The 23,850-nt window shown below is 48.5% G+C and overlaps 8 protein-coding genes across 8 annotated transcripts; 6 read left to right on the top strand and 2 right to left on the bottom strand.

Annotated features, from left to right (window-relative positions):
* Window positions 1-251: 251 nt before the first annotated feature.
* On the bottom strand, window positions 252-1,652 carry CDV56_104962 (amine oxidase, flavin-containing superfamily; the record flags this gene model as incomplete). The annotated part of the gene is made up of 1 exon (XM_026758581.1): window positions 252-1,652. One exon carries the CDS (start codon window positions 1,650-1,652, stop codon window positions 252-254), a length of 1,401 nt encoding a protein of 466 aa, XP_026611134.1.
* A 1,315-nt stretch (window positions 1,653-2,967) lies between these two features.
* CDV56_104708 (uncharacterized protein) lies at window positions 2,968-4,546 on the top strand (the record flags this gene model as incomplete). Its single annotated transcript, XM_026758327.1, has 3 exons — window positions 2,968-3,819; window positions 3,878-4,318; window positions 4,373-4,546. The coding sequence occupies 3 exons, from the start codon at window positions 2,968-2,970 to the stop codon at window positions 4,544-4,546; spliced, it is 1,467 nt and encodes a 488-aa protein (XP_026611133.1).
* A 1,621-nt stretch (window positions 4,547-6,167) lies between these two features.
* Window positions 6,168-6,803, bottom strand: CDV56_104521 (uncharacterized protein; the record flags this gene model as incomplete). The annotated part of the gene is made up of 1 exon (XM_026758140.1): window positions 6,168-6,803. The coding sequence occupies one exon, from the start codon at window positions 6,801-6,803 to the stop codon at window positions 6,168-6,170; it is 636 nt and encodes a 211-aa protein (XP_026611132.1).
* Window positions 6,804-9,799: 2,996 nt separating this feature from the next.
* On the top strand, window positions 9,800-10,852 carry CDV56_104125 (RTA1 domain-containing protein; the record flags this gene model as incomplete). Its single annotated transcript, XM_026757744.1, has 3 exons — window positions 9,800-10,074; window positions 10,140-10,528; window positions 10,587-10,852. 3 exons carry the CDS (start codon window positions 9,800-9,802, stop codon window positions 10,850-10,852), a joined length of 930 nt encoding a protein of 309 aa, XP_026611131.1.
* Window positions 10,853-12,106: 1,254 nt separating this feature from the next.
* Window positions 12,107-15,921, top strand: CDV56_103616 (putative general amidase; the record flags this gene model as incomplete). Its single annotated transcript, XM_026757235.1, has 8 exons — window positions 12,107-12,424; window positions 12,472-12,741; window positions 12,805-12,946; window positions 12,990-13,726; window positions 13,774-13,864; window positions 13,922-13,949; window positions 14,599-14,706; window positions 14,769-15,921. The coding sequence occupies 8 exons, from the start codon at window positions 12,107-12,109 to the stop codon at window positions 15,919-15,921; spliced, it is 2,847 nt and encodes a 948-aa protein (XP_026611130.1).
* A 381-nt stretch (window positions 15,922-16,302) lies between these two features.
* Window positions 16,303-18,115, top strand: CDV56_103391 (uncharacterized protein; the record flags this gene model as incomplete). Its single annotated transcript, XM_026757010.1, has 6 exons — window positions 16,303-16,369; window positions 16,438-16,499; window positions 16,549-16,722; window positions 16,799-17,656; window positions 17,711-17,815; window positions 17,870-18,115. 6 exons carry the CDS (start codon window positions 16,303-16,305, stop codon window positions 18,113-18,115), a joined length of 1,512 nt encoding a protein of 503 aa, XP_026611129.1.
* A 471-nt stretch (window positions 18,116-18,586) lies between these two features.
* Window positions 18,587-19,186, top strand: CDV56_103271 (uncharacterized protein; the record flags this gene model as incomplete). The annotated part of the gene is made up of 3 exons (XM_026756890.1): window positions 18,587-18,638; window positions 18,689-18,828; window positions 18,887-19,186. 3 exons carry the CDS (start codon window positions 18,587-18,589, stop codon window positions 19,184-19,186), a joined length of 492 nt encoding a protein of 163 aa, XP_026611128.1.
* Window positions 19,187-21,940: 2,754 nt separating this feature from the next.
* CDV56_102829 (uncharacterized protein) lies at window positions 21,941-22,957 on the top strand (the record flags this gene model as incomplete). The annotated part of the gene is made up of 1 exon (XM_026756448.1): window positions 21,941-22,957. One exon carries the CDS (start codon window positions 21,941-21,943, stop codon window positions 22,955-22,957), a length of 1,017 nt encoding a protein of 338 aa, XP_026611127.1.
* Between the last annotated feature and the right edge of the window lie 893 nt (window positions 22,958-23,850).

Genomic DNA, 23,850 nt, shown 5'->3' with positions numbered 1-23,850 from the left:
TCCTCGAACTGGCCATTCCAATTCATCCCTCTGGTATGGTCACCCTCACCATTATTGTCTAGATACTGAGATTTTTGTGGCAGTTTCAGCTACTAAGACTAAGACGCTGCCTTCAGGAGCAGGATCCTCAGCAACTATCTGATATGTTCTACGCGCACACCAGAAGCTATCGTCCCTTATGATACCCAGATACAGACCTTGGAGACAATTAGCTGCATTCCTGCCTACGAATCTGAGTCTCCCGGGAACATTCAATCAAAAATAGTCTTCAACAGATTCCCCACAAACCTCCATAGGGCAGCAGAGTCCTGCGCATGGAACGCAGCGCCGGCATAGTACGTGTTCCGATGTCCCTGCAACGCATACAAATTCCTGTAAAAGCCACTGGCAATCTTGTCCGACGAAACGAACAACTCGAATGGACTGTGATTACTGAAGGCCAGGATCTCAGGCTCGGAGGTATTGAAGCCCGCTTCACTTAATTTCAGCACGCTGTCTTTGATGCTCTCCTTCACTTCGTCCTCAGTCTTTTTCTCCCCGCCGCCGTAGAAAACTGTGTACATCTCCGGGACGAGGGTCGGTGTGATGGTGTACACTCCCGGCAGGGGAGGGAGATTGTACAGCGTGTCTGCGCCACGGTTGAGGAATCCAAGTCCCGCTGGGAGGCCAGGGAGCTTGGTCACGGTGGTGTAGTAGAAGCTGCTTTCGAACTGGCCAAATACATCACTCTCTGTATCATCCAGGTCGAAATTCTGCAGATTTTCCAGCTTCGGCGGAGCAGCGATGATGGTCCTCTTCGCTCTGATGAGTCGGTAGCCATTTGGGGTTCGAACCAGGATCCGATGCGTACGGTTTGCTGGACGGTCCATCCCAGCCACAGTACTGCCGATCAATGCATCCTCGCCCAGTTCCTCCCGCGCAGCCTCATACAAAGCCCCATTGTTGTGGTCCGCCGTGCCCAGAAACCCATTCTGCGCGCCCAACGCCACCCCCAGACTGAAATACTTCATGATGTACACGGTCGGATACGGCAGCCAGTCTTTGAGACCCTGAGCATACAGCGTCAGGGTCTCCACCGCCGGTGCAAGATCATATTTCTCCACAAAATCCCCGAATGGGAGCAGTAGGTCCTCCGGCACGGAGTCTGGGAGATCCCATCCATCCGAGAGATAGGGATACTTGAGCAGCTGGTCCACATACCGCAACATCGCCTCGGTCACATTGCCCTGCGGCGGTGGCACGTTTTCCCCCGTGCGCAGATCAACGCGGGCACTATCGGAGTTTGAGAATTGCTCGATGGTCGTGGAGATATTGAAGTGGGCGAGGAAGTCTCTTGCCTCGGGGATATCCTGCCAGATCAGCACGCCGTAGTCAATATACTTGCCGCTGACTGGATCATAGTAGGTATTTGTGGCGCCGCCTAGGAGAGGTTCCTTTTCGACTACCACGACGCTGTGGCCCATCTGACGGAGCTGGATGGCAGCGTAGGTGCCGGAAGCTCCGCCTCCGATCACAGCAACATCGCGTACGATCGTACTGGCGTCTTCAATTTGTGATCCATCAAGACCGGGGCTGGAGCCGGGCAGCGCAATAGCACACCCCAGCCAAAGGTTGGCTAGGAGAGACTGTGTAGTTCTGATTGAGAAATACATGGCTCACAGAACATGATTGAAATCCCATAGTACGAAGGGGAGATGGGGATGTTATGCTCTTTTATGCTGATGGGAGTTGCTTCAGTTGTCACATGCCTGAGAGTGGTAAGCTGTGTAACATTCCAGCTGTATCATATTGATCGACAAAACTATTGGCAAGGGTCACTTTAACCATAATTGCTTTTGATAAACCAAGGAAAGACAAGATTCCATTGGCTTAGCTTTTCATCTATTGACTCTGATAATTGTATTGTATAGGTGACAGATGAAAAGTTTATTTCAAGCAATCAGTTTGAGCAGAATTTGAAGCTATACTCGGGCTAAAAAAGTAGTCGCCGATGCTGTCATTGAATTGAATGACCCGTAGGAAAGGGACTCGGACGTTGACCCTTCACATATATACTCACTCCATCCGCTTATCTTTATGCTGCACTATGCTCAAGCATTTTTTATTTAGGTGCGTGCCTTTTTAATGAGTCAAACTCGTTGAGTGGATGCATATACCATGGTATGGTGATGATGTACCATAGTTCCTGTGCAGTGAAGCGATATAGCTGTCAAAATGACGCAGTACAGTCCTGCCCCATCTTCGTCGAAAGGGTTTTCAAAAATGCGAGTTAGATGGTTTGATCCTGCCTCATACGGCAAAAGAACTTGTTCTACAGCCGTCTGATGTGTTATATGTCTTGCTCCAAAGATAAGGGAAGGTACAAAGGATGGATCGCAAGCATGTATCCCCTCACTGTATTCTTTGCGGTGGCCGAATCAACGGAGGTTGTACAGGCAAGGGGAAATGGCAAAGCATGTGCCCAGTTGGTGAGTGAGGTATCTGTCCGATGGGCGCTGGGATACCGCTGACAAAGGGCCAGTTTATAAGTCTGGAGACGGCGCACGAATCTCTGGCTTGGCATATCGTGCGAGAGAGTATTCCACGCTGTATGTCCATCGTGCCGAGAACAGTCGTTGGGATGATAAACCAAAGCCTGGAAACATGGAAATTAACCTCGATTCGGGTTTCACCCAGTTCCCTTTGACGCCGGCATTCCTGTTGCACGAAGCATGCTGGTCACTTCTGAGACGTATTCATGGCCAAAGAACTGTACCACTGGCTCGGCTAGTGGATGTATGCAACTCACTGTGTCACCTGTCCTGGAATGTGATTAATTGGGGCCATTCGTATGGAGGGATTCTTAAGATATCCGGCATAGATGAGCTTCATTACAGTGCAACTCGGAGACATGAGACTTGGCGGTCGATAGGACAAGATCCCTTTGGAGATGGCAATTGGTCCTGCAGAAGAGCAGTGCAGGGATCTATGCAATCCATAAGGATCGGGAATCGCTTGGCGTCAAAACCGTATGAGATCGCGAGAGTGGAATCCGGCTCGGAGAGTGTTTGCTGTCTTGATCGGCTGCCGTTGGATATTTGGTTTGAGATATTCGCTTACCTGAAAGTGCACGACTGCCTGCAATTACAATTCATGTCAAGGCGTTTGAGGAGCATCATACAAAGCTCACACTTTTGGACCTTAAAGATCAAGTCAGAGGAGTGTGATTTCGTATTTGAGGTGCGCGAACTGGAACCCGGCAAGTCCTTTAACTCAAGATGGCTGTATCGCGCTATATACATTCAGCGTGCCGCTTCCTTACGCAATAGAGCCAGGATCTGGGAACTGGCACGGTGCCTGAAAAGCATCCTGGACTTGTCTGACCCTGACACAACAACTATCGTTCACAACCCCAACGACCCTGTCGGCCTGGATTGGGTGGTACTCGCTTGGGCTATCAAGGCTAATGATTACACCGATAGATTGATCGAGGGCTATCGAAGCTTGTACACACAGCGTGTGATTCTCTCTAGTCATTTGCGTCGAATAACTGTCTCGCGTATTGAGATTGAAGGCACAGAGTACATCACAGGCTTGGGGCTTTCCTTTGACGATGGGACCAGCACACAACTCGGGTACAGATCTCGGGACAATTCTTCAGCCGATATAGTAGCCTTTGGGGGCTTCGTTGTCGCAGTGGGGACGAGTCGAATTCACGGGTTGCAGATAATCGACGAAGGATCCCCCGTCTCAAAATGGTTCGGTTCGAACGAAAGATGCCCTCAAACGCGTAGGTTGAAGTTAGACGGGGGGATTGTCGCAATCGCCGCTTCTTTCGATGTCAGGACAGCCCTCTAGCCTTGTATCCAATTAACCACCTGTGCTAATGGCAGACTAGGGCTTCAAACTCGTCTCTCTGGCACTAGGGCGGCCAATCCGGCGAAAAGGTAAAAGGAAGCTGTCTCTTCTCGATACTGCCTTATGGTATCCGGGTCTCCCGCCGGACAATCTACACATGAAAGACGGGCTTTCGGTGGGCCTCCCACCCGCGAGATCTCGTCACAATCTCCTCTTCTGGGTCTGGTTCGGTGGCCCAGGAGGGTCGTACCTTCAGTATTTGACAGGGATATCCATCACGAGATCGAAAGAAGTTCATGGCGCATTTGGAGGGATCGAATTCCATTTCTCCACCGACAACATCCCCATCACCTCCAGGAAACTCGGTCGTTGTGAGGACAAGCAGTGGCCGGACTTCGCCATTGATGGTGCTGGAGGAGAGCACATAACATCCGTCTATGGGGACTTTGCACGAATTCCCTATCAGGCGCCATCCCTGACGGTGTGTCACAAACGAGCTCTAGGAGTCCTGGCTAAAGCTGACATTCGGAAATAGATATGCACAAATCGTGGTCGAAAGTTTGCTATACTACGCGAGAACCTCGACCTTGCAAAAATGCAAAAGCTCTTCCCCGGCGAACCCAACTCCATGCTGACGGGATTCTATACTAGCTATCGAGATTATGATGCTCCACTGCACAGCTTGGGTTGCTTGTGGGAACGGTGCTAAGAGGTGAGATACAGATTGGGCCCAGAGCCAGCGGGCACTGTCAGCTAAAGAGAATGTCAAGTGAGGTAGAAGGGAAGGTTTTATGCTACTATCGACATAAAAATTGAGCAATCTGCTCTGACTTGCTATTAGACGGAGCGAGCTTTCCTGAAGCAATAGGCACCAGGACCCACTTACAGTTTAGGAATAAATGACTTCTAATTGAAAAGACATAATTTGACATATTACGACCCAGCACATTATCACATTCCCCAGTCCCTATAATCCTTACCAACCTTTGCTAGTATATAGTGAGGCTTGTGCTTCACGCTCGGGATTTTCGATTCTTTTCCCACAAGGTTGTTACATGGAGTAGGGTAAGATGTGAAAAAGATGGACTAGTTGGATTTGCAAAGATGCGGTAGTTCTAAGCTCAGCCAGCAATGTTCATAGGGGCGAGTACCTATAGTTAATTACATGACGCACTCTGGGTCGCTGTCGGCTTTTTGTTCTAGTCAGTCCACGGTATGTCCGACGTCGGTGAAATAATTTGCCAGTCAGATCAATAAAGATTCCGTAGAACTTGTTGAGTAAATTTTGCTCAAATTACCGCCCTTCCGTGGTTTGGTGGTCAATGACCCTCTTGTTCATCAAGATGAAAGAGGATATAGGAGTCAATATGACGCAGGAACAGGACCGGTGCTGAACTACCTTTGGCTGCAAGCTTATGGAAACCATCTTCAATCCCAGATCTCGAAAGAGTCGGTGTTACATGCTGGGTGGAAGGCAAGGTCAAAAGCCTACTCGACAAGTTCGCCAGGGGCCTCCTCTTCAGTGGCCTCTATGAATATAGACTACGCTATGTAAATGGATAAGCTGCCCAGCCTATCATTGACTGTTGTATTCTATGTGGTCTGAGCACCCGCGAAAGTTGTGTTCAGAAGGAGACATGGCAAAATGTGTTCCGTGTTGGTGAGTATGTAACATTATCAAGTAAGAGCTGCCACTGACAAGGCCCAGTTTATCAAACTCTTGATGGGTCGCATGTAACATGCAGGGGCTATTGTGAACATAATGATCAGGATCTATTTATCCCCCGCAACGAAGACAGTCATTATAATGACCCTCCAGACCATCAGTGTTTGCTTTCCCGTGCACCAGGTGTCATCTCTTAGCCTAGAGGGTAAAGGCGTTATTCATGGGCTTCAGGTCACAGATTCTCAAAAAGTCAATGCAAATGTTTAGGCTCCGCCAATAGATGTTGCAACACACGTTGATTGCACCATGCCGTGCGCACTTCTGCTATAGAGTGCTGTTTTGACTAAGTTACCAGGTATGTTTCTCACTTATATGAGCGGCTTCTGATGTCCAAACCCGGATTTAGAATGGTCAGTATTGCTGTAGCGAGGAGGAAACATCATCACGACCAGGTCCCAACATCAAAAGGTCTTTGTGCGATGCTCAGTTATGGTACCCTGAAGGCCCACCACCTGCTCCGTGCTTGAACGCGAGCCATCTCCTCCAACGGGAAGCAAAAGCTCCAATGTCAAATTTCTCTCCTAGGTATGGTTTGGAGGCCCTGGTGGATCTTTCCTTCGATATCACCAATAGAAGGAGGGTTTCATGTCATGGCATCCGGGTCTTACTCAAAGCCAAAATAAATACCTGCGTCGGGATTCCACTCGTTGAACAGATCATCAATTGTTGCATCCGGCAACAGACTAGGCCACTGGGCTTGCAAATCCTCTGTCGAAGCTGAAGATAGTTCCGCGGTGGAAAGGGTGTTATGCGCCATTGTTTTTGGAGAAGCATAATGTTGGCGCTGCACGGGAATCTGCGTCATCTGAGTTTCATACCACCATTGTAAGTGCTTAAGGCGATTCTCAAAGTGATAGAATGCATCTCTTTCGCCTCGCGCGTCCACCAGGGGCGTGACCAAGGCTTGGATGCGTAGGATAACTTGCTTGAATATCAGAGACATATTTAGTGAGTCTCTAAGTTTTCCTACTTGGTGATCAATCGAAGAATCTAACGCGGCGACAGAGAGCTTTACAGCTAGGGTCAAGCAAAATCCTACTTGCACGCACTGCGTATTATTGAAGACAGTCTCAGAACGCAACGGGAGCGCGAGATAGAATTGAAGGAGCTGCCTTGCTGCCACAAGTCCCATTGATAGTGCTTCGATGCGGAGCGACGACCAGAACACCGAGTCATGCGGTGTTTTCCGGTCAAAGAGGCTGATTTGGGTAAGGTATAGCTCTGCTGTGTGGAACTGCATGACGAGAAACTCTGCTTTCGTCAGCCAGAATACTAAAACGATGCATTGGAGCAGTGAATATACGGTTATGCGCAAAGGAAGTTAGAGAATGGACTCTGAACTGATCCAGCTCGGCCTTCAGCATGCGGAAATGTGGTTCGATGCCCGCATCTGTACGATGCAGTTCTGGTGCAGTCTGGGGCGACAGGTGATCAATCCTGTCCAAAAGTTGTTGAAGATGTACGATATGTAACAATTGTGAGTCCGACGGACAGTCTGGGCTTGCAGCAAGCGATTGACAGCAATCCTCAATGTATGGCGTGTGTGGAAAGGTTGATAGCTTTTGAAGGATTCGCGATATGCTTTCACTGGGTCAGTGTCATGCATCATATATAGTCAAAGTGAAATACCTTGCCGAAAAGTAATAGCAGCCAATAACGGCTCTCTGCTCATCCCGGCCCCAGGACAGGGAGTTCGCCTTGTTATCATCTACGCCAACTCTCATTTTCCACAACCGCATACCAGGAGCTCTGTCCAGTCGACGGTCGACAATGATGCTGATTGCCAACTGTAGATACTGAGAGAACCGGCGAGGACGCGAATGATATTGGCTCCTGCTCCCGTTAGTGTACTGCCTATCAAGCTCAAACATATACACACCATGCAATGTGTATCAGAAGACCCTGAAGTAAATCGAAGGAGATCTCTCCTCTGAATATCATGCTGTCGCTAATCACGGTTTTCACTTCCTCTTCGAGCACACGCTGTAAAAGTATGTTATTGTACAAGGCTGCTGTCAGGACTGTAAGGAATACTACTGGTCTCGTTCGACGTATATGCTCGGTGCTTAAATCTGAAGGAATGATAACGAACGGCAAATTGGGCATCATTGTTACTTTATATGCATTGATTAGATCATTTGCTGCCTCCATAGACAGGATGCCTTTGTCAATGATATCCTCATTTGCACGCTGGTTCTCAGATGCCTTGCTGCGCGACGTGCGTGAATATGTTTGGTTCTTTGCTGCGTTAAGCGCACTGTCATTTCAGGAGTAGGTCAACATCGTACTTACCTGATCTATCCGTCTTTCGATTGTAGCTGCCTCTGAACTAGCTAGGAGCCGGTCAACCTTCTCTTCGAGAATGTCGATTCTCCTGAGCAGCGCCCCAACAGTCAGCACACGATTCTGGCAGCAGGACATTCATCAGGGTCTTGACTTATCGCGCCGATTTCCACTAGACTTGGAGCGTGCCTGACGAAACACACATTCTTTTCCTAAACGGTGACATCTATTGCTTTCAGCCATCACATTAACGACGCATTAATTTTTATGCTAGGCTCACCGTTGACAACTCCCGCTATCTGTGGATCGAATACACCGTATCTTGCCACGAGCACAGTTCTGGCAAGTTTTTACCATGGGGATCGGCGCAGTGGCTGCATCCGAACTTGTATCGGGAGTCATTGATGTGTCCGACATATAGATCTGATCTATCTGATGGTATTGTCGAATGCTCTAGTTTGAAAGAGGACGGAAGAGTTGAGTGTTGATGAGTGAGATTTGCTGTTGTCAAAAGTGGAACTGGGGAAGTTGCCGCCTCAGGCAACCATATAGTACTGCTGCTTGCTGTGAAAGAGGCAAGTATTTTTTTTTTTTTCATGACACTTTGTTCAAGAGTGAGTGAGTTATTGATTTTATAAGAGATCCCTCTTAATATTATAGATTCTTCCGCAATCTTGGTGTCTTGACCAATTCGCTATTCCGTGATAGCAGTAAGGTAGTTACTCAGCCCGTATGGCAATGCCTTGGTCATTCAGGCAGAGCATTCGAGCAACGGGCCTAGAAAGTGTCTTCAGTCATTATTCTTGATGATTGCGCTGCTCGTTCTGAATATCTCGCAAACGACTCTTAATCTAGGTATAATTCTGCCCGGATTTTGTCAATGTGCTAGAGGCCCTTCAGACCATGCTGGGCGGGTCTCTAGTCTTCAGGTTAGCCAAGCGAGGACTTGACCTTTCGTACAGTTGTGCCTACTTTATCTTGACGCCTGATTCTCAAACATGGCTAACTTATACCTTCTTGGTTATCTCGGTGTGGCTCAGTTGACGCGCTGGATCGTGATTGTCTTGGCTACACACTTGTTCAACTCAAAGAACCCTCAAGCAGATCAAAGACCACTCCCAAAAGAGCGTCAGTCAACATAAGTAGAACACAGTGCCGTACGCAAGTATGTATATGTTCTTGGCGCTTGGTATCTCCCATTCAATCACCTTTGCCCTACCATTGAGTGTTTGCTCAGATTGAGGGGCACAATCGATCAGCATTCCGTTTGACAGCTGAATGGGCATCTAATTTCTCTCTTACCATAATGGTTTGATCGGTGGGATAAGCAAAGTTTTTCCTCTCCTGTAAGCTCAGAAGCTGATGCTGCGCCTCAGATAAGTGACGCGTTGTTTTGTTGATAGGGCTGTATTCTTGTTGGGGTCATATTCCGAATCCGTGTCCGTGTCCATGTCCTTGTCCTTGTCCTTGTCCGTGTCCGAGTCCGTGTCCGAACATCACGGCTTGTTTCAAGGGGTCTACCTCGTCTTAGGGCTGACCATCCCAGGCAGCTCAATTATCAAAATCAGCCTCAAATTGCAGCCAAGCCAACAAAGCTCTTTGCTTATCCTTCTCATTCGTGGATTTCAATCTAAATTTAGTCCATTCAAAGTTGATGCCCATCGTACAGCAAATCATGTAGAAGCTACGGCCCAGGCCCCGGTGCTCACCCGCATTTACGGTATATTATGCTAAATTATCATTGATGTATCGACGGAAGAGCTAAGAGCTTGCGCTGGGGGAATGGCTGAGTGATTGCAGGTAAGCTGTTGAACAGGCACCGAAGTAAGTGGCACCTACTTATATCGCATCGACCACGCGAGAACTTGCGACTGGGATCATTGATACCTACTCTCGATCTTCCTTCTGTTTCGCTTATTGTTTGCTTGGAGCGTATTCTGAAAAGTTCTCATCATGGCGAGCAACAGTACAGACCCCTCTGACTACTGTACGCTGGGTACTTGTCCATTGAGTCTCGCCAACTTTGACTATGTTCCCAACCTGGCGGGTAACCTTCTCTACCTGGCGCTTTTTGGTACGATGTTGGTGGCCAATCTGGGACTTGGCATCTATTACCGTACTTGGGGATACCTAGTAGGAATGATCGGCGGTCTTGCTCTTGAAGTTGTGGGTTACGTCGGAAGAGTCCAGCTTCACTACAACCCGTTTCCGTTCGATCCATTCCTTGAGTGAGTTTCTATCAATGACCTTTTCCGGAAACCACGGGAGGATGAGCTGACTTCCACTGTCCTAGATATCTAATCTGTCTCACGATTGGTCCTGCCTTCTTCAGTGCCGCCATCTACATCTGCCTCAGCCGTATTGTCGTTGTCTACGGCGAGGATATCTCCCGCCTCAAGCCAAAAACCTACACCATCATCTTCGTTCTTTGCGACCTCCTCTCTCTTGTGCTCCAAGCTGCCGGAGGAGCTATTACTTCGACTGCGGACAAAGATCAGCGAGACCTTCGTCAGACTGGGATCAACATTATGATAGCAGGTCTTGCTAGCCAGGTGGCATCTCTTGGGGTTTTCCTCTGTCTCTGTGCCGATTTTGCCTGGCGACTGTACAAGAACCCTGACAAACTTAACGGATCAATGCATCATATTCGCAAGACGCTCAAGTGGAAGGCGTTCTTGATCGGTAGGCTTCTTTTTCTTCCTCCGTGTTCATTCTGCTACCAATATCTGACAGGTTCTAGGGCTCACCGTCGCCACATTAGCGATCTTTGTCCGCTCCATTTTCCGAGTGGCCGAACTGCGAGAGGGTTTCAACGGTCCCTTGGCGAATGACGAAGTGACATTCATGATTCTCGAGGGCGCCATGATGGTTATTGCTACTCTTTGCTTGACTGTGTTGCACCCAGGATACTGCTTTGGTGGATACTGGGATCAGACCAGCTGGAAGTCTGTCAAGCACTCCAGTCAGAGCTTGAATGAACTGAAATCACAGAACTCACGGGCTTGACATCTTAAGCATTTTTAACTGGATTATTATGACAGCCAAGATTGTTATGCTTATTCAAGGCAGGTATTATGGGATTCAGAATTACAGGAAGAATGGGCTAGAGAATAGACCAGTTGACATTAACATCCAATTATGTAGCTACAATCTTCGTACACCGTGGAGCATCTTTATGTTCATGAGAGCATTTCCCACTAAAGTGCCTGTAGGTGCTGGTATCTCTAATAACTCTGATCCGGGTTCTATCTACATTCAACAGCTCCTCGTCCTGTTCTCACTTGGATGTCACTTTTTAAATCCGCTCGGTCCTCCTTTGTGCCTAATCTTACTTCAGTTGTCTTTGGTTTTCCCGTCTTTTGTTCACTCCCACTCTTTTGGACAAAAAGTACAGGAGCTTCGCCTTTTCGGTTTGCTTCTGCTTAGCTTTAGGATTTTGTGGAATTATGTTGTCGACCAGAGACAGTCAAAATGGTGACACTCACATCTCGAGTGGATAGAGACAAAATATGGATAGTGTGGTTTCCGACAATGCTGTACGGGTAAAAAATCTCCGCCAAATGTCAGCGAGATGCTGGATTGGACCTTTCGAAGGCAAAAAGGAGGTGGCAGTTCCGAGAGAAAAAGAATTGCATCATCCGTGAATCGAACACGGGCCTCGTCGATGGCAACGACGAATTCTACCACTAGACCAATGATGCTGCGGAAAAAGAACCAGAAATGGGACGACCCGGGATCGAACCGGGGACCTTCAGATTAATTGACGAAGTGAACTTCAGTCTGACGCTCTCCCAACTGAGCCATCGTCCCATTTGTTGAGGATGAGTAACAAACTTTGGCATTATGAACCAGAACTAGATTTCAGAAACTTTTCCATAAATGCTTCTTGTAGCCGAACTAGCCAATCAGGTTACTATCCCAGCCGGCGAAGTTACCAGTCCCACCTCACGGAGTAGGTAGATTGCGATGAATCATGCCATGTTGTGATTGGCAGCCACCCTTACCCCTCGTTCATCGCATCATGGATTGTTCTCCTAATTGGGCTTGTCTCAGCAACTTGCTGGGACCGAGGCATTGCGATTGATCTGGTGGAGAATAGCAGATAGTCTTACTTCGGATGCTGCTCGTGTTGAGACTTTTTAGAGGACTTGCCCGAGGCAAGCGATATAAATATATATCGTGAGTAGCTCCCAATCCTAGTAAACCCACCCCATATTGAAGAACCTTGAACTTTTCTCAATACCTTCTGAATTATACAAAATGGGCTCCCAAGACTCCCTGTCCAACTGGCAGCACAAGGTTGCCCAAAAGCAACAAGAATGCCTGCAGAAGATCCCCGCTGAGTGGAAGATACCAGAAAGCCTCCTCTCTTCCCTACAGCTACCACTTGCCGAGAACAAAAATGACCTGATCCAGGGTGATGCTGTCCGCAAATCTGGTATCTTAACCGAGCGAGAACTGCAAATCACAGAGGAATACACAGTCTCTGGTCTTCTGTCAGCATTGGCGGAGGGAAGCTTGACCTCGCTCGAAGTGACACTGGCATTTTCCAAGCGAGCTGCAGTGGCGCAACAATTGGTACGAATGTCCCAATCGTCTATACTACAAGTCCTCACGTTGAATAGGTAAACTGTCTCACAGAGACTATGTTTTCGGAAGCCCAAGAGCGAGCCAAATACCTCGATAACCTCAAGGCGCAAGGCAAATCTGCGGGTCCATTGCATGGCCTTCCAGTTAGCATCAAGGACCTCTTCCATGTCAAGGGAACGCATGCATCCATTGGCATGATCTCTTTTCTGGACGAGAGATCGACTGAGAACTCGCCTTTGGTCGATATTTTGCTAAGCCTGGGAGCTGTTATTTATGTCAAGACGAATATTCCTCAAACAATGATGGTACGTCCGTCCCGTCTACCACGCTAGTTCCAGATGTGTAAAGGCTAAATTTGCCTGGTGTAGACCGCCGACTCGCACAATAATGTCTTTGGTCGTACCCTGAACCCCCATAACACTCTCTTAGGACCTGGTGGATCCAGCGGGGGTGAAGGCGCTCTTATTGCCATGAGAGGTTCGCCCCTAGGCGTCGGAACCGATATTGGAGGTAAGATATTTCCCCGTCGACAGAAAGTAACCAACAAAACCAGGTTCAATCCGTATTCCCGCTCTGTGCTGCGGAACGTACGGCTTCCGGCCCAGTGCGTCTCGTATCCCAAACGGTGGCGGCCGCACCTGTAGCACCCCAGGCATGAAGTTCATCCTGTCCTGTGCGGGGCCGCTAGCTCTGGATATGGATGCAATTGAAGTCTTCCTCAAGACGGTCATAGATGCGAGACCCGGTCTGTACGATTCCTCGGTCATCGACGTGCCCTGGAGAATAGCCACAGTCCGACGTCCTCTGCGAATTGGCGTCATTCCCCCAAGCCCTATCTTCCCTTTGCACCCACCAGTGCAAAGGACCTTGGCGGAGGCAGCTAAGTTACTGAAAGCTCAAGGTCATCAAATCATAGAGCTGTCGGCAGAGGAATGTCAGGTAATGGAGATCAACGAAGTCGCGTGGAATACCTTTACTCTCGACCGTGGAGCTATGGAGCACTTACAGGCAGCCGGCGAGCCACCGGTGCCTGCTCTCATTCATATCCAGCGCCAGGTGGAGATACTCCAGCAGGCGGGGAAAACTTCTCTGCCTGATTTCAGCCATCTAGATCGGCTAGGCAAACTTGCTGCCCTCAATGCCAAGAGAGCCGAACTTCGAGAGACCTGGAGGAAGATGTGGAGCAGCCACGATCTGGATATCTGTCTCGCGCCACCGGCTCAAAACACGGCTGTTCCGCATGATATGTTTGGACTCGCACCGTACACGACTTTCTTAAACTGTCTTGACGTAAGCTAGTTTTTCAAAGTCAGAAAGCTTCGTCTAACAATTTTTAGTATCCTTCGTGCATCATTCCTTTCGGACAGGTCAACGAGATGGATGCCCAGAAGGCCTTTGAGCTTGCTCCTGGTCAGGCTGGACCGCCTTGTGAGTACATTTGCTGACCCACGAGCATATTCCTTTCACTAACGGTTTCGGTTATAGACAACTTCACGCAGCTGAAAGGAGCACCGTGCTCTATCCAAGTCTTCACTACGACCATGAGAGATGAGGAATGTTTGGAAATGGCAAAGATCATAGACAAGTGTCTGAAAAGCAAGGCATAGGGGGGACGGAAAGGTTGTGCTGATGCAAACCGACAAGCATTCTGTGCCTTGGACAAATATATGGTTGAGGAAGTTATATATAACTCACGTTGAATATTGTACTCAACATTCCAATGGCAATTCCAATGCCTGTCGTCTTCCCTCGACATATTTCTCTGACCTAATGAGCGAAATGCCTTCAGAGGAACATAGTTTACCTTAGTCTGAGGAGGATGAATTTGATAGACACTTTTTACTGATATAGCAAGAGAACAGCCTGAATGAGAACGGCCTTAGTGTACGGAGTAAATGGTTGTGTCAAAGCCTCCGCTCGGAATATCGTGATTTCTCCTTTTTCGGTTACTGGATGACACGCCACGCTATACCGCAAAGGTCTAGCCTGCTTACCTCCACTTCAGATCATCTTCATAACTCAAGGATTTGCAGAACAAACATGGCAGTCTGGGCCTTCATAAACGGGGATAGCGACAATAGGTCGATGCTGCCTGAAATTGAAGATCTGTCTAGAGGATGAAGTCATCAGCATGCGATCGATGTCATTCAATCAAAGCAAAGTGCATACCAGGTGCTTGTGGAGGAGCTTGCTCTCGCTGTTTTCGACTGCACCATTCCTGTACCTACACTCGAAGACGTGAGCGGCCGGGACGCAAACCGAAATCTCGTGTATCTCTCGCTGCAAGACGTGTCGACGATCCATTACCAGCCCACTCACTGACACGCTCAAGCCAGGCAGAGGGCGAAACAGACGAAACCAAAGCCGCACTCCGGCTAGCGACCTATCAAGGCAAGCAGCTCTCCGAAATCCCGGAGTGTTACGTGCTCGAAGTATGCACCTTTTTCTCTCTGGGGCCAACTCTCGGTCGGGAGATGCGCGAGATTATACGCTCCCGTATCGTCAGAGCCCCTCTGCTCCTTTTGGACCCCTACGTTTCTATCGCTCGCGCGGTTCTTCGTGGAACTGCGCAACAGGCTCGCTGTAGTGACATTGATTTGTCAACCTGTGCCTCTGCGCTGCAGATGCTGAGAAATGCACGCCTCACGAAACTTGAAGATGCGGGGACATTCCTGGCCCTTGGACTCAGCCTTGTGACTTTCCACAGATTGATATCGACTATCTCGGCTACCACCATTTGCCGGTTTACGTTGTCACTCGTTCGGCCCTGGTATCCTGAACTATGGCATGACGCAAGCATTAGTATGGAGCTGGGTTGTCTCATCTTTCTTGATACCACTCAGTCGTTGTTCCGAGGTCGAGTTCCGGTAATGGAATACCGAGTTCACGACCCTGAAACAATAGACAGATTTGCTGGCCTGTGCGGCCCTTTGCTCCCTCTGCTTTATCGTCTTTGCCTCATGATTGCCGCCGTTAAGGCTGGCGGCGAGTATCAATCATCCTCGGTCGAGTTTGACCGTCTTGCGAGGGAAATCACCGCGTGGGCTCCCTACGTTTCCCCCGCTACCTTGAACCGCTTCTCCGAGGTAGAGATGCTTCTCCTCATGACGCAGGCGAATGTGCATCGCGCTAGCGCCCTTCTCATTCTACATCGACTACGCTATTCTTTCGGGGAACGAGACGGAGAAGCAGCTTCCCTATCAGAGTCGATAGTCTCCCAATTGGCGGAATGTCTCGCGGTCACGGGCCAATATCCGCCCAACATCACCCTTGCGATAATGGTGGCTGCCGGCGAAGCAGTGTCTCCACCTGATCGAGAACGAATCCTATCGCTGATACCTGGAATCAAGGGGTCAACCTTCTACCCATTTGCGTGGAATCTGCGCATGCTGATAGCGAACATCTGGTCCGAGCGGGATCAGGGCACCGAAAAGTTCCTATATCGTCTGTTTGACCGGAATCCAGAACTCGCCATTCCCCTATGAGCGTGAACCTTAAGTTGATAAGGGTGTCCACATCATATAAATCCGTGATAGTTATCTTTGATGCGACGGCTTAACTGCACCAAACCAACGTAATTAATGCGTATCGTTGCGTATTCAGTCTCGGTCTCTTGTAACTTTTGAATTATACCGGCTGCCTGCGGCTACTGATTGGCGGATATCAGCTACTTACAGCTTAACATGCCGTCTTGGCCTGTAATGGTCTCCCACCGCAGAAAGCCTTCTCCAGAATCTTGAAGTGGGGCGATAGGAGAGGAGATGCTTGCTCACGAGGCCAGGAGTCGGGGGCTTTGATATAAATGCGTGTCTCAAGGCCTAGATGCTGCTCAGGGAGGCGTGTCTGTCCAACAGTCGCTACCCACCATGACTCACGCCGTTCACGATGATCTCAGGGGAGGATTTCCTCCAGGAACTGTTCTGCTGGAGAGCAGTATGCCCCTTTCTTCTTGTTATGTCTGCCAGAAGTGGTCCATTTGTACTGATCTTGGTGATTATTAGAACGCAACTCGGACCGGGAATTTCGTCTTCAACCGACTCCTGACGATCCCGACGACCCCCTAGTATGCGACTTCCCCCAATGGTCAGATGAGCACTGCTTACGATCCGTAGAATTGGTCAGCCTGGAGAAAGTCTCTCAATTTTGGGCTCACCTGCAGCTATGTCCTCTTCACATTTGTGTTGATTGATATCAACAGTCTGGCGTACAAGGGATACATGAATGAGCTCCGTCTCACCTACACAACCTTCAACCAGGCTAGCGGAGCCAACTTCGCTGGACTGGCTGTAGGTTTCATCCTGCTCATTCCTTTCGCACAAATATGGTCGACGTCTGATCTACCTCATCAGTGCCATTGTACAGTTCGCCTGTGCAATCTGGTGGGCCAACTTCCACCACGGAGCGGAATTGATCTGTGTGAGTCTGCTGGCGGGTCTGGCAGGCGCCATCAGCGAGACAATCGTGGTGATCACAATTGTTGATTTGTTTTTTGTTCACCAACATGCTCGAATGAACGGTATCTTCTTGTTCATGCAAACCTTAGGTGCCACGGGAGGGCCCATCGCTGCTGGGCATATCGTGATCTCCCAAGGATGGCGGTGGATGTGGTGGTGGATTGCCATCTTCCTTAGTGTCAATCTGATTGCCGTGCTTCTGTTCTTCGAGGAGTCGAAATACATCCCCACGCTAGTCGGTCAATCGTCTTCGTCGGCGAGTCCTACCACTTCCCTGGAGAAAGACGACAAGATCACCGACGTGCCCGAATTTCAGCCTGTAGACAGTCACCTTTCGACAACCGCTCCACGTTGGAAGTCGTATCGCCAACGCCTGGCTTTCATCACCAAGACAGACATCCGGATCAAGCACCATTTCTACCAACCGTTGTTCGTCTTCTTTTCCTTCCCCGCCGTTGCATATGCCGCCATTACTTACGGCTGCTTACCCGCGTTCAACTCCATCCTTGCTTCTGCTGGTTCCTATTTCCTCCTCGCCCCGCCTTACAACTTCAGCCCGTCTTCGATTGGTCTCTACCATCTCGGAGGGTTCACCGGCGCATTCCTTGCCGCACTCACTGCGCCGGCAGTCAACGATTGGGCCATTGTTCGGTCCTCTAGGAAGAACGATTGCGTCTTTGAGCCCGAGATGCGTCTCTGGATGGCTATTCCGGGTTCCTTGCTGACTTGCACCGGTTTGTTGATGTTTGGAATTGGTCTTGGACAAGTATGCTCGCCCAAACTCTGGCTTACTCAGTTCTTTGCTAAATCCTCCTCCTAGGGACTTCCTTGGATTATGCTGGCAGTCGCATGCGGCATCTTCGGCTTTGGCTTCATCGCCACGGCCGACGTAGCGCTCACCTATTTGACGAACTGTTATCCAGACGTATGTATCAATCTTATCACCATTCGTTCTTATCACTGACTGACCGTTGATTAGATCCTCAGCGACGCCCTCGTGGCGGTAGTGTTCGTGCGCAATGGAATCTCAATGATTGTCAAATTCCTCTGGACACCCTGGATCATGGGAATGGGCATCCAAAACACGTTTATTCTCGTTGCGATGATCGCATTGGCCACTATGGCTCTGCCAATCTCGTTGATGATATGGGGGAAGAAGTTTCGAATCCGCACCGCGGCGAAGTACAAGCAATATGACTGCAGGCAGCCTGCTCATCGGGCCTAGGGGATCGTCATGGGATCGACGTACCAAAGATTCATGTGATTGATCGCATTTGCATTCCAACTGTTAGTGCAGTAAGCTGCATTGAAATTGGAGTGTACTCAATCATTAAGACCTATCGAAAAAGCAATAAGATCGACGTGGCGTTGTCTTACCTCAGCTTCTACCGCCTGGTCCCTGAGATTATCTTATTTCCGTGCGTTGGCAGCCTGAAAATGGATGCATATTGTGCCATCAAATCATGCTAGTTCCACGGTTCCACGAAGGAATATGTTAGAATTGTATGATCGACGCTGTATGATCAACGCCAATAGAATGACGAGGCGATATGCAAGGGATACCAATGTCATCCCTTTTGATATCCAATCTCCTAGAAAAGCCCCAAGATCCAATCCTCAACCTCAACTCTAACAATCTCAAGCCCACAAGGCCACACTACTATCCACCCATTCAAATTTTCAGCCTTAACTCAACATGGTTGCCCTCAACTCCAAAGTCGAAACGCAGGAGTCTGCCCTATTCACAGGTACCACTCCTCTCATCACTCACTCACAACAGCAACACTTACCAAGATAGGCGCCATCCTCACAACCACAAAATCCAGAACCGGAACGTACCACGTCCGCCAAAACAAACAATCCTCCTCGCTGAACCTCTTCGGCAGACCGCCAACAAAAGAATGGGCGACCTTCAACACCACCATCGGAACAATCAATGTATCCTTTATCCCCCCTTGCTTATAATAAGTTGATTATCCCAGCTGAGAAACACCAGGTCACCGGGACAATCAACCACCTCAGCTTCGACACGGTCATGGAAGTGACTGTTACGGGTCTCTGCGTCGGATCATTCACGGGGAACCCGCAGTTATCGTTCAAGGTCGAGGTGGATCTGGAGTGTGCGAATGGAGAGCTCCAGCTCACGGCTATTGGGGATGATATCTGGCTCGAGGTCGATATGGACTTGGTGCAGGTGGGGAAGGATAAGAAGGCCGAGCGGGTGAAGTTGTCCGAGTCGGTCTGTGTGAAGAGTCTGCCGCAGGAGTTGTGTGAGCCGTGGATGCCGACGCGGTAAGGATATACGCTTGGGTTTGATTGGGACCTGGACGTCTTCATCGCTACATCAGGATGTATAAGAGAAAGAATATAGGAAATTAATGGTCGTTTTCATAGCCAATTCGTTGAGATAGGTTGCTCTCTTATTTATGGCTTGGATAGTGCGTGAAATGAGAAAATGCATGCAAGTCATGGTATTAACAGGCGGTATATCTCTGCTTTGAGGATATGTAGACCGAGTTCCTGGACGGAATCCCCTCAAGTACCAAGTTAGCTACCATCAACTGGATGGGAGAAGATCAGAAGATTCTTTGCGTTTGGCAGGACTGTCCTAGGAGAATCAGGTGGAAACTGAGAACAGGGATAAACTTGTTGTTCTGCACCATATATTCACTTCGCAGCCCAAGGAAATGGGAGAATCGGATCGCAACTTTGATACTACCGTGGAATGTCGATGATTCATTATAGTGGATACTGTATTTTATCAATGTTGAACCTTGAGTGTAGGTACTTTTCTCGAAAACTTTCGAGGCACTTTGCTCAAGTTTGCTCAACTCTGCAAGACTCAGACCATAAACACTCTCGTAATCACTCATTGCTGTACCTTTTGGTGGCCGACGGTACTCCGAATCCCAGGCGTGGTCGTTGCGTAAATAATAATAAGAACCTGTCATGACTCGATCATAACGAACCCTCATCCAGCCCGCTTCCAGCAGAGTACAGCCTTCAAGTGGCTCCTCGTCGTCTTCAAATCTTTCATCCTCATCCCACTGTGAATAAGGCTCCCAGCTCGCATCGACGATGTTGACGAATCCTTCTTATTGACTGTCTGTTCCTCTGGTGGCGGCGCTCTGTGGATAATGGAATCCAAACTCTCGTCGGTGACCTGGATACAGTACCGGTACCGCTGAGCTTTGCCTGGACCGGTGCCCTGCTCTTCCTGAGGCGCTGTGGCGGCCCAGTTTTTGAAATGCTCACGGACAAAGGACGATTAGCCTAATCTAGCTTAAACACCGTCGCCCCTTTCAGTAGATCTCCTGACCTTCTATTGTCAGGAGATCTGGGGATAAAGCATTGCCCCACTTAAGGCATGATGTCACTGTCGCCTTACCGACCCAAAGCATATTCGGAATTCTCGCCCCTTAATGGTTTTCGATCATTGACTCCACACAGGCTAAACAGTGAAATGGATACAAAAGAGAGCAAAAAGCCCTCTACAGAAGTAAGTTTGACCAATACCACATCAGTACCTTTAATTCACTTCTTCTTCAACTTTAGCCGCTTTCAGAGCACGAAAAGCATCTCCTCAGCACATACGGGAAATTGCCTCACAGAGGGCTACTAGGTCCAGGGTCTAAGGTACTTCTTGGATAATGACCATCAAAGAGAATGACTGACGGTCAAAAGCAACGGACCTACTTCGACTCCGGTGATTTTGCTCTTGCGGCAGCTCATAAAGTGACTGATGAAGGGACTATCCAAACTGGAACAGCCCATCCGTTGCGGAAGAGCATTTCACATCCCTATGCTCCCGTCCCTAGCTCTGCTAATGTTGCTGAAGATGCCAACATGGACTTACAGCATAGGAGGAGTTCAAGTCCAGAAATAAGAGAGAGATGAACTACATGTATCAATGGCTAACTAACATCCCTCTTGTCAACTCCTGGAGATTCGTCGCATTGGAAACTACCTACTGAGATTGGAGTTTTGGAGTTATTGAGCAATAGATGGTCTTGTGCAGAATCATCGACCTTATGGCCATCTTCTTCCAAATTCCAACTTACAAGGGTACTCTCAGACCTGTCCTCCAATGGGATTAAAAGGCTGAGTATGAGGTAAGGATGGTTTTGTAGTTATGCTTGGCAGTTACGATCAGTATGTCTTGGCTCAAATGTTAATAACTAAAAGCAAGAGTGGTATTTATTAGTGGTCTAATTGATGGAATCATCATCAATATTCAGCTCCCTCAAGCCGCTTTTTCTAAAACTGGATAGTCCACGTCAATGGGGGCCCATAAGCCTGTATGACCCGAGTCCCGACAAGCATCAAGGCCGCCAAGCAGAAGGGCTGTTCTCGACTATTCTTGATGAGAGCTCAGCCGAGCCTATCTGCCTTAGGCTCTTCGTTAAATGTCCAGCTACATAACATTGTGCGCCTTTCTGATATCTCATGAGCTTGACGCCAGGAATACCACAAGCGTCGTTCAGTTGAGGACTCTGGAAGTCTAGACCCCGGTCTCGTTAGCCCAAACAGGAGCCGAACCACGGGTGAGGTTTGGGGGCATAAAGTCCTAGGAGCTGCTCCAAAATAAGGATAAACAAGCTGCGAACCGCTGGACCAACCACTGATGAGCATTTCTTTAGTAACCCCAAACTTCGTCAAGAATATGCCCAAGTCGATTGGCGGCATGAGCAATCAACAGTTCAACTATGCGGCAAGTATATTGACTTGACTACAAATCGACGATTCTAGGCCTGAGCTCACTTACTACCTTACTCTACATTCTTCGTTTGAATAATATATGGAATTTTCAATGTCACTTTTTATAGTACGTCATGCATCATCATGCGTCATGAGACTCGACATTATGGACTGTGGTGCCTTAAATACCCTCACCTTGCTCTTAGAGCCTGAAATCGGGTAGATAGTTAGTACTAGTACTGAACAATTTCGCTACTAACACATTAGTGGACTGTCAACTACCTTTTCAGTATGCCTATCGAAGATTACGGTGTTTGGAAGGCACGCCCTGTGCACTACATAGTTGAACATCATGAAGATGACCCACGGTCTATCATTGTATTATGACGACAGCGGGCAACATCGCAAGGAGGGTTCTGAAAGCGATTTTCGCCGTACAGGGAAAGAAATTCTTGGGCTCTTTCGAGCTGCAATCAATATTAAATCGGAAGACAAGAAGGACTCTCGACTCGTCTATTGGGTAGATCACGATTTCAACCGGCATCCTATTATTGATAAGCTCAGTGCTTTAGAGCCGGGGTTCCATCTACTCGAAGATACAAAGCCAAGCCCCGACGGTCCCAGGATTGACTATGTCCGGAGTAACTTGTTCAATGTCAACAGCGGCCGGCTTCTTCCACATGACATTGAGGGCCCCGATAACGATATTATTGACGTGCTGGAACCTGAAATCCGTCAGGCAATTGAACACCAAGCTGAAGTCTATCTGTTTGGTTCGCGTTTCAACACAAGAGACGGAATTCATGATGTTCATATGAACCAGGGCAACAAAGGACGCTGGCAGGAGGATGATGGCGTCTTTCAAGATGGAGCTCTTTTGATTCATTTCACGGATTCCGGCCGGTGGGTTGGGGTTTTCCTCGGCTTCGCATCACAAGCGGCCCACACCGATGACCGGACCGGACATGCCATATCATCGGAAACCTGGAGTGACTACTTAAGCGACCAAAAAAGGCATACTGGCCTTATCGAGAATTTAGTGGCCATCAAGGAGGCAAATATAAAGCCTCCTGGACCGGATGCCTCCAAGGCAAGACAAGAATCTGTTACTCTTACCAACCTTACGAGCAAGACTGTGCCCCTCTCGACTTGGAAGATTCATAATTCAGCTGGTCAAACCCAGGTTCTTCCCTCTAATGCAGCCTTGGACGCAAAGGCGACGGGAGTTTTCGAGGTCCCCAATTGTCATCTTTCCCGTCATGGCGACACTATCACTCTGGTCAATGAACAAGGACTCAAAGTGGATGGCGTAAGCTACAGCTCTGGACAGGCAAGAACCCAGGGCCGGCCGATTGTTTTTGCTCATTGAGACTCGAAGAAGGAACAGCTGAAGACCTGTGTCTTCATAAGTTGCTGTGGACTGGGGAGGACATGATGAAAGATGCACAAAAGTCATTTGAAGTTCATTATTTGGTCTGTACTTAATCTGACCTTCGAAGGCCAATCCACAAATACTTCTGTTCTATCTTGCTATAATAACAGATTGCTCACCCATCTAGACTAAGTCTCTGGGAACCCAGCCAAACTCTTTTTTCCCCTACACTAGGGCTTATATATGCAGCCTAGGCTCTTTGCATAACAGAGGCCATGTATAGCATTCTCGGAATCCTTTCTTTGAGATGCTCACTCATACAGTCCAAGGAATCACAGATTTACTCATAATTCACTGTAATTACCCCGAGTCTTCGCAATCAAGAGACACCACCAAAAAGACAGTCACACATTCCTTTGTACATAACGCCTCAACTCTGCAAGAAGTCTGGATCACTGGATCACCTAGTTTCCTCTACGGAACACCACTGCCCAAAGCCATCTGGCTTTCTTCCCTGGTCCTACAAACTTCATACTATGACAGATATATTTTCATTGTCAGATGTTTTTTACTTGGCACTTCGCTATGGGTGCTTTGAATCCGTTTTCACTTTTGGAAATTAGGATAGTTATCTAGCCCTAACCACATAGTTAGCATATGCTAGTTACCTCTGCTGGTTCTACGGTCACACGATAGAGGCACATGCCTGCCCTTTCCATAAAAAGGAGAACAAACCTAATGTCATTGAGACTTCCGCATGCGGCTATGACACTAATGTGGATAATATAGAGATGGTTGGAAGTCTGGTAGGGTGTGGGTGGAAGGATGAAAACCAACCTCATTCGTCGGATCGTAGATGTAGATTGACCCAACAACCATATCTTTATTTT

Source organism: Aspergillus thermomutatus (genome assembly GCF_002237265.1).
Source record: "Aspergillus thermomutatus strain HMR AF 39 chromosome Unknown NODE_249, whole genome shotgun sequence".
Classification (NCBI taxonomy): Eukaryota; Fungi; Ascomycota; class Eurotiomycetes; order Eurotiales; family Aspergillaceae; genus Aspergillus; species Aspergillus thermomutatus.
Note: the sequence above shows the minus strand (reverse complement) of the source record. Positions and strands in the feature narration are given on the sequence as shown.